The 14,436-nt window shown below is 44.7% G+C and overlaps 1 protein-coding gene across 1 annotated transcript; it reads left to right on the forward strand.

Annotated features, from left to right (window-relative positions):
• Positions 1-13,355: 13,355 nt before the first annotated feature.
• Positions 13,356-14,171, forward strand: LOC135705589 (uncharacterized). Its single transcript, XM_065227362.1, has one exon. It carries the CDS (start codon positions 13,377-13,379, stop codon positions 14,169-14,171), a length of 795 nt encoding a protein of 264 aa, XP_065083434.1. The 5' UTR covers positions 13,356-13,376.
• Positions 14,172-14,436: the final 265 nt, after the last annotated feature.

The raw sequence follows: 14,436 nt of genomic DNA on the forward strand, positions 1-14,436 counted from the left end.
CTCATGTGGGCTGCAGCTAGCTGCTTGCAGGCAGCCTTTCGTTGTGTACTTGAGAACAATGTTCAACACCATGCGCCGAAAGCACTGCTGTTGCTGCTGCTGATGCAGACGACCGGACACTGCCACATGCGGTGATTGGACTGAATCCGATCAGCGGTTAAGGGCAGCCTTGATAGCTAGCTGCTTGCGGGGAGCCTTTCGTTGTGTACTGGAGAACACCACCACTCACCACGCGGTGATTGAATAAACACCGTTTGGTGAGACCAGATCGAATTCAACTTTGAAATCTGTGTTAGGGAAATCATTTTTCGCAGGCAATCGGTGATCATTTTAAGTATAGTAACAATTGCACATGCGTGCAAATTTCAATAGTAACATTTTGAAAAATGATGGACAGATGCGTTAAAACATTTCTGATCGATTGGTGATAAAATTATTGAAATTTGTCCAGGGGCAGCAGAGTTATTAACGTTCAAAAATTTTCATAAATTTGTTACATGTTCCATTTTCGGTTTTCACAAAGTGTATCCCCATATAGAAACCATATACGTATTCCTACGTCAATACAATCGAAATCACAGTTGCAGTTAACTGGGCGATGTTAAGACAAGGCGAGACTTCCTTATTATAGTTAAATCGTGCCAGACTTCTCAACATCAAACGGCGGGTTTTGCTTATAAACACGTACATCTGCTAGAAACTGTGGTATGTTGCTTCTATCCTGCCATTTTCGATAAATATTGGAAAGCTCTTGAAACAACAAATCCACAATTCTATTTGGATTGGAATTCCACATAGAGTTTGCTATGAACAAATAATAAAAACAAAAGCCAAGGGTGGCCTTGGTCTTCACTGCCCGATCAGGAAATCTCTCATGGTTAATCGATTTCAACAGACTAGGGAGGTGCTTCCGTACCAACAGGACTACGTTAATGAAGTGAGGAGACGTAGAGACCTAAGAACAATTCCAGAAGGAATTTACCACTTTAAGGAGATCATCGGAGAACTGCCCAAGCTACCGAGGAGTCAACAGCACACAACGTCTATGCTCACAATAAAACAGCAGAAAAAGGCTATCTTCCATTTAATTCCACTCAATTAATTTTGGTATCCATGATAGAAACGTATTTCGACTACAATGTGCAGTCTGCATCAGTGTCATTCCCACTAAAGAACTTATCAAAATGTAAACCCCTTAAGTACTCATCCCATAGGTTACATTTTGATAAGTTCTTTAGTGGGACTGTCTGCAAAAATTGACGATCAATTCCTCTGGTGAAGGAAATCCTGCTCCAAGTTTCAAGCCGACTGTTTTCTGAAGATTTAGGCGTGATCCAGATGCTTCTCCAAACTGATGAAAGCAATCAATCACCAACTGTGTTTTTCCAGGGTGTTTGATTATTATAGTTTTGCCATCTGCATAGGCTGTGTTGGACTCATCCGTATCGCTGCATATTTGAGAAAGTCGGTCTAGTAGAGGTTGTAAGTACACTACAAACAGAATCATACTTAATGGGTCTCCATGATGAACTGAACAGTTGATGTCGACAAATTCTGTCAGTTTCCCGTTGTCTACTACTTGTGATTTGGAATGCCTCATGAAAGTCGTGATAAGATTCACGAAGTCGCTATTGATGTTCATTTCCCGCATGGAGTTCGCCAGAAATTCGTATTGATGTGAAGCATCATTCTATTTAAAATTATCGTTTCAAAAAGTTTACTTATTGAAGAAAGCAAACTTATTGGACGGTAGCTAGAATCGCAGTTAGGAGTTATTTGATGCAGCCTTCGTCGGTCCCGCTGATAATCCAAACCCTAAAAACGTCATACGGACGCCCAGAGCTGATCATCAAGTCGTTGTTGGCCAAAGTGCGTGCCCCTTACTTACCTTACCAATCAGGCTAAGGCCTTGTTGTCCTCTGCTGTCCGAAGAAGTCGTCTCCACTCTACTCGATCCATGGCCACAGTTCGCCAGCCTCGTAGTCTGCGAAGGGTCCGCAGGTCACCTTCTACTTGGTCGATCCACCTTGCCCGCTGCGCGCCTCTTCTTCTTGTTCCTGTTGGGTCGCTTTCTAGAACCATTTTCACTGGGTCGTCGTGCGGCATTCTTACGACGTGCCCAGCCCACCGTAGTCGCCCAATTTTTGCAATGTGGACGATGGATGGTTCTCCCAGCAGCTGGTGCAATTCGTGGTTCATTCGCCTCCTCCACGTTCCGTCATCCATCTGCACTCCACCGTAGATGGTACGCAACACCTTCCGTTCGAAAACACCAAGGGCGCGTTGGTCCTCCACGAGCATAGTCCAGGTCTCGTGGCCGTAAAGGACCACCGGTCTAATCAGCGTCTTGTAGACAGTCAACTTCGTGCGGCGGCGAATTTTATTCGACCGGAGCGTCCTCCGGAGTCCAAAGTAGGCACGATTCCCTGCCATAATGCGTCTTTGAATTTCTCTGCTGGTATCATTTTCGGCGGTCACCAGTGAGCCCAAATACACGAACTCATCGACCACCTCGATTTCGTCACCGTCAATCTGAACTCGGGGTGGGAGGCTAACATTGTCTTCCCTAGAACCTCTTGCTTTCATATATTTTGTCTTTGATGCGTTGATGGCAAGTCCAATCCGTCTAGCTTCAGCCTTCAGTCTGATGTACGTTTCCGCCATCATCTCAAAGTTCCGTGCCATAATGTCAATGTCATCGGCGAAACCAAGGAGCTGGATGGACTTCCTGAATATCGTGCCACTCGTGTCTATCCCAGCTCTTCTGATCACACCTTCTAACGCGATGTTGAACAGCAGACACGAAAGTCCATCACCCTGCCGTAACCCCCTTCGAGATTCAAAGGGACTCGAGAGTGTCCCCGATACTCGAACAACGCACGTCACTCGATCCATCGTCGCCTTGACCAATCGCGTCAGTTTATCCGGAAATCCGTACTCGTGCATAATCTGCCATAGCTGATCTCGATCGATTGTGTCGTATGCGGATTTGAAATCGATGAACAAATGATGTGTGGGCACGTTGTATTCGCGGCATTTCTGCAGAACCTGCCGAATCGCGAAAATTTGGTCCGTGGTAGCGCGGGCACCCATGAATCCCGCCTGGTATTGCCCCACGAACTCTCTTGCATATGGTGACAGACGGCGGCATAGAATTTGGGAGAGTACCTTGTAGGCGGCGCTCAGCAGTGTGATCGCGCGGTAGTTGCAGCAATCCAACTTGTCGCCCTTTTTGTAGATTGGGCATACGACACCTTCCATCCACTCCTCCGGTAATATCTCCTCCTCCCAAATCTTGGCAATTACCCAGTGCAGCGCTCTAGCCAGTGCTTCACCACCGTATTTCAATAGCTCACTTGGTAGTTGATCTACACCAGTTGCTTTGTTGTTCTTCAGCCGACCGATCTCCTCCTCAACTTCTTGAAGATCAGGGGCCGGTAGCCTGTCGTCTTCAGCGCGTGCTCCAAGGTCTGTTGCCGTGCCACCTTCGTTTTCTGCTGCTTCACCGTTGAGGTGCTCGTCATAGTACTGCTTCCACCTCTCAATCACCTCACACTCGTTCGTGAGAAGGTTACCGTCCAAGTCCTTGCACATATCGGCTTGCGGCACGTAGCCTTTGCGCGAACTATTTAGCTTCTCGTAGAACTTCCGTGTGTCGTTTACGCGGTACAGATTTTCCATCGCCTCGCGATCTCGATCTTCCTGCTGACGCTTCTTCCTTCGGAAAACCGAGTTTTGTCTGTTCCGCGCTTGTCTGTATCGCTCCACATTCAATCTCGTGCGGTGTTGCAGCATTCTCGCCCGTGCTGCATTCTTCTCCTCTACTAACAGTTTGCATTCGCCGTCAAACCAGTCATTTCTTCGGTCCGGGATTGCAGTACCTAGTGCCGCTACAGCAGTACTACCTATGGCTGAACGGATGTCCCTCCAGCCATCTTCAAGAGAAGCTGCGCCAAGCTGCTCTTCCGTGGGTAGTGCAACTTCCAGCTGCTGCGCGTAGTCCTGGGCAACTCCGGTGTCCCGTAGTTGCTCAATGTTGGGTCGTGGCGTTGGACTTCGACGTGTGTTATGCACCGTCGAGAGTTTTGAGCGCATGCATACTGCAACTAGGTAGTGGTCCGAATCTATGTTCGCACTGCGGTACCTGCGGACGTTGATAATGTCGGAGAAGAATTTCCCGTCGATTAGAACGTGATCGATTTGGTTTTCTGTGTGTTGGTCAGGTGATCTCCAGGTGGCTTTGTGGATATCCTTGCGGGGGAAAAAGGTACTTCGAACTACCATACCCCGGGAGGCTGCAAAGTTCACGCATCGTTGGCCGTTGTCGTTCGATACGGCATGCAGGCTGTTTGGCCCGATTGCCGGTCTATACATTGCCTCGCGTCCTACCTGAGCGTTCATGTCGCCGATGACGATTTTGACGTCCCGTTGCGAACAGCCGTCGTACACCTGCTCCAGCTGCGCATAGAACGCTTCTTTCTCGTCGTCGGGTCTCCCTTCGTGTGGGCAGTGCACGTTGATGATGCTGTAGTTGAAGAAACGGCCCTTAATCCTCAACTTGCACATCCTCGCGTTGATCGGCTGCCAACCAATCACGCGTTGGCGCATCTTACCCAGCACTACAAAGCCGGTTCCCAGCTCGTTGGTGATGCCACAGCTCTGGTAGAAAGTAGCCGCTCGATGCCCGCTTTTCCATACCTTTTGTCCCGTCCAGCAAAGTTCCTGCAGTGCTACGACTTCGAAGTTGCGTGGTTGAAGTTCGTCATAGATTAACCTATCGCAACCCGGGAAGCCGAGCGATTTGCAGTTCCATGTTCCGAGTTTCCAATCGTAGTCCTTATTTCGTCGCGTAGGTCTGTGCCGATTGTTCCGATCCGTATTTCTTTCTTCGGTATTTGCAACTTTGTTTTTTTTTCCAGGGCGGCTTGTTGGGCCTGCCCCAACCCCCTGTCTCGCCGGGGGACCATCGTGCACAGCTCTGTTTAGAGTCCCACGCTGGCACTAGGACGGTGATCAGCCGCTCCTAACATGGAGAACAGACGCCGTTTTGAGCCGCACCTCCATGGTGAGCAGACGCTCAGGTTTGGTGAAGCATTTCCTCTATCACCGTACTATGGTTACCGCGCCAGTGTTCGCGTCGCACCTCTTCACTTTGCTATTGCCGGACTGGCAACATTGCCCAGGCTACGCCAACCAGCTGTGTCCATGTTTCAGCTGGTAGTCTTTTGTTATCATATGACTCGAGGAGGCGTGAAGTAGGAACTTGTGAGGACCAGGGCTAGGTATTCCGCTCCTTCCAGGTTGTCAACTCACCATTTTGTGCGTGCCCCTCCGACTCCGAAACCGGAACAACTTGAAACTTTGATAAGCTTTGGACTGGCATGTAAGAATCTATGTCAACATCTTCAAGCAGCAGGTCTTCAATCTCATCTGGCAAATTCCTTGCTGCTACAGGAAGTGGTGGAAAAGCAATCAGTTAACATCAAGCTGAACTGGTCTTCAAGCGAAACTGTCCTTTCGTCGATCTCTCTACGTTTGGTGGGTTCATGGACCAGATTTTGGTCGCAGCCAGTGACGTCACCTTCACGTACGAAACAGATGGTCAACGTGCGGGAAAGCAAGACAAACAAAAGCCGAAGAAGAAAATGTTTCCGAAGAATCCAGAAGCATGCACACCGGCAGCTCTATCAATGTGGATCATAAGGAGTATCAACCTAAGCCTTGTATAGCCTGTCAGAAGGAAGGTCACAAGGTCAAGGACTGCATCACCTTGAGAAATATGACCCTCGGTAACCGCTGGAAACTTGTTCAAGAACGGAGGTTGTGTCGTCGATGTCTGATTGGGCATGGGAAATTCCCATGTCAAGCAGGACTGTGTGGAGAAAAGGGATGCGAGGATCGGCACCACAAGCTACTTCATCCTGGCCAGCCAGAACCATCACAGACGATCGTTGTTCCGAAGACTATTTACTAGTACGGTAACAACTTCAGCAAACTATTCTATTCCGTGTGGTACCTGTTACACTATATGGAAATGGCAAAACCATTCAGACGTATGCGTTTCTTGATGGTGGCTCATCCACCACGCTGGTAGAATCGGAAATAGCGCATTGCGCCTGCAATGGGCAAGTGACATTGAACGAATGGAAAGGGAATCGCAGCTGATAAGGATGGAGATCTCGAGCCAGGGAACTTCTAAGCGGCACGTTCTGAAGAAGGTACACACTGTGGAGAACCTAAATCTTCCAATTCAATCTTTAGACTATCCAGAACTAAGCAAGAAGCTTCCACATCTTCGTGGGTTACCAGTACATAGCTACGAATCCGTATCTCCTACAATTCTAATCGGTCTAGACAACTCTTTCTTGAAGGCGACATTGAAAATCGGGAAAGTTCCAGAGGTGATCCGATAGCGGCTAAAACCAGGTTGGGATGGGCGATATATGGGAACGTAAACGCAGATGCTGCACTGGCAGTTCATCACCAGTTTCACATTTGCGCTTGTTCACCGCATGAAGATCTCCACGACTTGGTGAAGGAGTTCTTCTCGATAGAAAGTGTAGGATTGACTGAAAAGTCCGTCTTGGAGAGTGACGATGACCGGCGTGCACGCAAGATACTGGAGAGCCCCACCATTCGGACTGCCTTTGGTAGGTTCCAAACTGGCTTGCTGTGGAAATATGACCACATCGAGTTCCCAGACAGCAAACCTATGGCAGAAAAGCGGTTGCGATGCTTAGAACGTCGTCTAGCGTCCAATCCCGAGTTATACGACAATGTGCGGGATCAGATACAGCAGTATCAGGCTAAAGGGTACGCACATAAAGCTAGTCCGCAAGAGCTTAGTGACTTTGATCCTAATCGAACCTGGTTCCTGCCCTTGAACGTGGTTACTAATCCGAGGAAGTGCCAAATAAAGTGAGAATAGTTTGGGATGCTGCAGGGAAAGTCCAAGGCCAGTCATTAAATTCTACACTGTTAGCTGGGCCTGATCTTCTGTCTCCACTACCGTCGGTGTTGATGAATTTTTAGCAAAAAATTAAAAAAAACAAGTAATTATGCAAATTTTCATACAAATCGGAAAAGATCGAGTTTTGGAGGTTTCGAGATCATGGGCTTAGAAAAGCTTTGATCTTGGGAAACACACACAGATTACACACACACACTGTGGATATTCGTCAACCATTAATCTGCCAACTTCCCTTCTTTGTTAATTCACCAACTTCACTTCCCCCGAAAAACATGAAATATTTCCATCCTGAGTGGCTGCTTGATTTTACTTTGACCTGGAACCTGGTCCAATTCCTATGGACTAGCTGGATGTTCTTGTTGAACATCTTCCCGCAGTTCCACTGCCCATAACTGCTGCCTCTTCTGCTTTGTTCTAATCCAGCACTTGCTTTCGTTTCGCCCCTCCATAGTCTATCGTCGATTCACCTTCACTTATGTTTCTGAAATTCTGTTGAGATAGATTTTGGATCTGACGGATTCAGTCTAGCTGTATTATGCCATATATATATTAGGAACATCTTAAACCTGCTTTTGCCACATCATTGTCGCATTAATGGCCCTTCGCTCATTTTCAACTTCTATTCAATTTTCATACTGCCATACTCTAACGGAACTATCTACCTACCCTCTTCTAAGACCATTCTCTTTCTAATAAATTATCTCACTAAAGCTTCATGTTGGATAGCATTTCCAACCAACTCTGTCTATCATTGTTGTTTTGAATGCAATTTGTCATATTCCACAGAGTAGATGTGATTTGATATGGCAATGATAGATAACGGATTTGACCATGTGGAGCCATAATTCGGCATAGCTGGAACTGGTTCTACGGTGACCATATGTTGCTTGATATGGTTATGAGCGAAATTAAATTTGATTATGATCCAGAATATCTAGAACTGGTTCTACGGTGACCGGTGTTTTCAGTGTCGATGGTCATATTTTGCCGAGTAGAAGTGATTTAATATGTCGCTTGATATGAAACCCATCCAACAGATGTTAAAAAATATCTCAATTTAATCGGGCTTTTACGGGTTAAGTTTGGTAAATTTCTTCAAAGTTCAATAAAGTTCAAAAAGTTCACTGAATACCTGCAGATTTGGCTGAACTTTTACAAGATGTTTTTCGCTTCGACTAAGTTCACTGAAGATCGATTAATTTCTACAAATTTTGCAAAACTTCTAAAATAACTGCGGCACTTTTTGAACATTTCCTAAAATTCTTCAAAAGTTTCCTGATAATTTCCTGACCAAGGTCCCGAAGAAACGTGCTCAACTTTTTGACTCAGCTCTGGAAATATCTTTGGTTCCAAGCTAATCGATGTTCGTTCCAATCAGGCTAAGGCCTTGTTGCCCTCTGCTGTCCGAAGAAGTCGTCTCCACTCTACTCGATCCATGGCCACAGTTCGCCAGCCTCGTAGTCTGCGAAGGGTCCGCAGGTCACCTTCTACTTGGTCGATCCACCTTGCCCGCTGCGCGCCTCTTCTTCTTGTTAGTGTTGGGTCGCTTTGTAGAACCATTTTCACTGGGTCGTTGTGCAGCATTCTTACGACGTGCCCAGCCCACCGTAGTCACCCAATTTTTGCAATGTGGACGATGGATGGTTCTCCCAGCAGCTGGTGCAATTCGTGGTTCATTCGCCTCCTCCACGTTCCGTCATCCATCTACACTCCACCGTAGATGATACGCAACACCTTCCGTTCAAAAACACCAAGTTGGTCCTCCACGAGCATAGTCCAGGTCTCGTAGCCGTAGAAGCCGACGGTCTAATCAGCGTCTTGTACGCAGTCAACTTCGTGCAGCGGCGAATTTTACTCGACCGGAGCGTCCTCCGGAGTCCAAAGTAGGCACGATTCCCTGCCATAATGCGTCTTTGAATTTCTCTGCTGGTATCATTTTCGGCGGTCACCAGTGAGCCCAAATACACGAACTCATTGACCACCTCGATTTCATCAGCGTCAATCTGAACTCGGGATGGGAGGCGAACACTGTCTTCCCTAGAACCTCTTCGTCTCATGAATTTTGTATTTGATGTGTTGATGACAAATCCAATTCGCCTAGCTTCAGCCTACAATCTGATGTACGTTTTCGCCATCATTCCAAAGTTCCGTGCCATGATGTCGATGTCATTGGCGAAGCCAAGAAGCTGGATAGATTTCCTGAAGATCGTGCGACCCGTGTCTATCCCAGCTCTTGTGATCACACCTTCTAACGCGATGTTTAATAGCAGACACGTAGCTGCCGTAGCCCCCTTCGAGATTCAAAGGGACCCGAGAGTGTCCCCAATACTCGAACAACGCACATCACTCGATCCATCGTCGCCTTCACCAATCGCGTCAGTTCATCCGGAAGTCCGTACTCGTGCATAATCTTCCATAGCTGATCCCGATCGATTGTCGTATGCGGATTTGAAATCCTTTAAAGTTCAATTAATTTTCTACAATTTCTTCTTAAACATAATTTTGATTCAATTGACGGTTTTATAGTAGGCATTTTTTGAAAAATGCCAACACATATTCCCTTTTCAAAAATTAGTCTTTATTCAAAATAGTCTCGATGATATGTGGAAAATCATAATCTCCCATACTACAGACATATTCAAAGTTTAGAAGGATTCCGTAAGTTAAGAACAATTTGAACTTGTTTATTTTCTGAATCTAAATTCCTAGTTGGCACAAGCGCAATCTGATCTGTATGATGATTGCAAAACAAAAACTTCCCTACATTCATCCCCAAAGTCCATTACAAATGTGTTCCTCCCCAATCGTTTCACGTGCTTTCATATATTTTGCTCAAACACGACCAACTCATTAGGATGGGTTTTATGTCACAACCCTCGTGAGAATCGGCCCACATTTCCTGCTCCACCCGGTCCATCTCAATCCGGGACCGCTTCTATTCCACTTCCATCTATCACGGGGCGACCACCCATTTCCATTTCCATCCTAGGTAGGTATATCGAGCCATTTTTACGACCTCCGTCCGGTTCAACCCCGCTGATGAAGTGGCTCTCATTAACCTCATCTCTCATTTCGGATAAGGAAATAAATTTAATGTCTTTTTCTTACTTCGACCCAGTCGTCGTCGTCGTCGTCGTCGTCCTAATAAGAACTTCTTCGAACCTCATTTTCCCCTGCCACTAGAATCAACGACAACGACGTGCGAAGAAGGCCATTCCGTAGTGCAATCCATCTTCGGCCGTGTTCACCTAGAGAGTAGACTCACATCCATACGTCTGGAGAAACTTCCTTCCGGTCAGCCAGCGTCGGCGTCGGCGTCGTCGTCGTCTGAAGCAGTTGGCAAATGAACCGTCCCTGTTGTTTCAGGACCGATACTAATTACGCGGTGAGCACAGGATCTGTCGACTGTCCCACGGGGTCAGTTTTCCGAGACGCATTCAAAGTGCATGTTTTATGGCCAACCGGACTAGTTTATGAGCTTCAACTTCTACGACCAACGTTATGTAGAAATGTTCATTTATTCTGTCAAAAGAGAAAACTTTTCCCGTTCTTTGCCGTCTCATCCCACAGCCAGACGGCAGCCAAAAGTGATAAGAAAGCGCAATCACTGATGAGTGCCTGGGTGAAATCCGATTAACTCATACATAATTCATCTTGTTTATAGAAAAAAGAAGTTTTTCATTTGATTATGAGAGCTCTCCCATCCGTCGTCGTTGGGTTGGGGAAAGATTGGAAGCTAGCTGGCTGATGGAATCAGTTATTTATGAGCGCATGTCGGATGATGAGCCGGATGGGAGGGACACGGCCAAGTGACAGTGTGGTGCATGGCTTCTTCGGGGACGGTCGCGGAGATGTTTACGATGTCCTTGCATTTCCTATCACGAACATCATTAATCATCATTCTCCGGCGGCAGAAGAGCGGAATAATTGCTGCCGATTCTTCTGGCCAGCACAGTTGATTTCAGTCGTTGTGACTTGCGAGAGTGGGTAGATTGGGAAGTTTAGTGAGGTGGGATCGATATCCTAGGGAGGGCACTGTGATTTTCATTAAAATGGTGTGAGTTTCTTTGCATTTGTTCGGAAGTTTCAACGAGTTGTTTTTCAGAATATTCCGAATTCCTAGATAGCCTAGTCAGTGAAGGTACGCTATTACGGAGGCGGTCGGTGGTGGGTTTGATTCCCGGTCTGGTCGAGGAAATCTTTTGGGTTGGAAATTTTTTCGACTTCCCTGGGCATAGAAGTATCATTGTATCAATTTACAAATTCATGCATTGATTGGCACAGAAAGCTTTCAATTATCAATTCGTTGAGAGCAGGTGAAAACCTCACAAAAGATGTGTAAAACCCTAGAAGAATCAGCTAGGTAGGAATTCACGTATTTCCGTCAATCTAAGCAGCCTCCGCACATCTATTAGTATTTTATCAGCGTCACGCATACATCAATCCTCTGCCAAGAAGGAGAGTTGCTGAAGCCACCACCATTGGTGGTGTCAGCACTGTAGCCTACAGTTTTTATGCTATGTTTATATGTGCATTGACGACACGTATGCGTTAAAAAATCGTATGTGATTAATCAATCATGAAACTTGAATTTTTCATGATTGCCTAATTTAAGAATTAATATAATAAATATTTAATTCCTACACATGTACGCGCTTGTTGAACATGTATCACGATTATTTTGTCGTGCAACAAATCAAACATCTATGTGGACCGAGCATGATTTCTCAACGTTTGGATCAGCTGTCTTAGATTGGCAGATAATCGAGCCAAAGAACCGACAAATTTGGCTTCAGGCAAAATGTTGGTGGATGACATTTCTGCCACCGGAGCTCCGCGGAGTGGCATACATCCCAAGTAACAATTTAAGTTTTATAAAACACTACAAGGGTACTATAAAACAACAACTATAAAACACTGGTCAAGGCAACTTTAACTTCATTACTTCCACCAAAACCTCATTTAAACCAGAATATGTCTAGTTGGCCCACTCTGGAGAAGGTTCTGAAGTGTACATTTCCGAAGCATTTTAAGATAGAATTGCAGTACAAAGATAACATGACATAAGTGTTGAAAGCTATTTGAAAACCGTATTTAAACTATAATAAAAGCTGTTTGGCATCAATATAAACCTTAAAAATGCGATTTTTCCTATGTGCTTGCTAAATCTGCTTAGAATGGCATTTACCATTCCAAAGAAAGGATTCATAAATACCACCCGTTCTGCACAAATCCATTTCAACAATAAAAAAACATATCTATCACGGAACAGGACAGTATAATATATACTTCAATTTAAACATTAACGAAGTGGTATATTAACAATGCTGCCAAATGAAAAAGACACTCTTATATTAGTTAGGATTTTAGTGCCAGATCAAATGCATCGTAAAATGATCATTAAAAAATCATAAAAAATAAGTTCGCCCTAGAAAAACTTTGATTTTTACAAATTATTTCGAATCGTAAAAAAAACATTTTTTTACGACGATTGATTATTGAGCTTAGCCAATTATATTTGAGAATTTTTCAATCTTTATTGTCACCTACAGATAATTTGGTTAAATTTAAGTGATATTCAAGGAAATAAATGATGAAAATGAAAATACTAAAAATACGTACAAAAAATCAGTAATATGGCGGAGGAGGAAAACATTTTTTTAAGGGATATATTTAAATAAGCAATTTTGCTTTCATAAAATCACCAACAAATGCATAATGGCTTATTATAGCATTTATAAAGTAAATTTGAAGACCACATTGTTTATTTATAATTCATTTTGACTTGACTTGGTACCGTTCAGTTTTATGATGGCATTAATGGTAACAAAGTTGCCTGGAGAAAAGTGACAGTTCAAACTTTTGCGGAAGGGAGTCAGCTAGCGACGTCCAAGTTCAAGTGCGGAAAAAATGCCATTTAAAGTGGTACAAACAATTGAACGAGGCGAAACATGCCTAACCGTAATTCCTTCTGGTTGGGAAGAAGCTGGAATCCTACACTGGCCGAAGAAAAACGCGGTAGCGAAACTCTCTCAAGACGAGTTCTCCACGCCAAACCCAAAGTGGGAACGTATCAATTGCGTGAAAAAAAGAGAGTTCAAGACTCGCTTGGAGGCTGAAGCGGAATTGGAACAGATGGAGCCAGTTTCGGATACGGAGGCCGACGAAGGGAATAATCCACCACCGTCAAAGAGAGTTTGCCCCGAAGTCTTCAAGTCCCCCAGTCGGAACGGAAACACAATAAGAGACTTTAACGAAGTTTTCCTTATTCCTGGGCAAGAGGTTGACACCTGTGAAGCTGACTGTAAAATCCAGAATCAGGTGAGATTATAATATATGCGACACAAATTTACTTCTTTATAGAGGAACATTTCTATAAATTCAGACCAATAACTCTGACACCATCATGCTGTTCAGTAATGGACCAAACGAAGATGTACCAGGGCCATCAGCATTGATCCTATCTCCTGACTCTATCCAGCACAACTCACAAAACTCCAACATGATTGCAAACCAGCAGATGATTCTGGAAAACCAACAGATCATTGTGAATAACCAGCTGAAACTGATGCAAGCGCTTGCTAAAATGCAAACAGGCGTGGATTATCTGATGGAGAGCAATATGTTTGGGAATATCCAGCCAAATGATAAAACCAACATCTTACTGAAACCGGTGGACTCTCTTTCGGATCTAAATGCATTGGAAGAGAGCCTGAAAGAACCTACTGCTATGGAAAAATACATAACTAACATGAGTTTTATCTGCGGAACAGACGGCAAATCAACAGGTATGGACAGTTGTTATAAACTCGTAGATTTTTTCATTACTAGAGAGTTCATGCACTTATGTTCATGGACTGGAAACTCCAAAGTAACCGATGAGAATGATTCTTTGAACGCGCAGTTTCTAGAATCTCCGGGTAAAATTCCGTTGAAATTTTACACTAATTTTCGATCGCTGTTTTTGAAACTGATTCGCTTGGCTGACAAAGATTTCACGGAAGTTAAGTGCGATGAGTTTTTCAAACGTGTAATGAAAAATAGCAAGGCAAGGCTGCAAGCAAAAACGGCATCGAAACATAAGAACCGTCCAAACAATTTGAAATACAAGTCTCGCAAAACTGAGATCTCTACTGGGAATGGTCAAGAGGAACCTACTGAGAAAAAAACGTCTGAATCTGCTCAAGCACCGCAGAGCTAAGTGCAACTTTTTATTAGTTAGTTGGTACAGTTCGGATCCAAACAAGAAGTAGGTAATTGAATCTTTTAAAGTTCCGTAGTAAATTTATAATTAATTTCAGAAACGGGAATCACATCTATTTATTTAAACGCTCTTCACCAGCTACGTAACACATCCATCCGGTCACGTCGTTTATCATTGGACTTGCGTGGAGCGTGGGATATTCACAAGCAGCATTCCCTTGCAACGATGTCAGATTTACAGACCTTTGAACACGACAAAAGTG

This window comes from Ochlerotatus camptorhynchus, unplaced genomic scaffold (genome assembly GCF_037179485.1).
Source record: "Ochlerotatus camptorhynchus isolate MF236.1 unplaced genomic scaffold, CSIRO-AGI_Acam_v1.1 ptg000270l, whole genome shotgun sequence".
Classification (NCBI taxonomy): Eukaryota; Metazoa; Arthropoda; class Insecta; order Diptera; family Culicidae; genus Ochlerotatus; species Ochlerotatus camptorhynchus.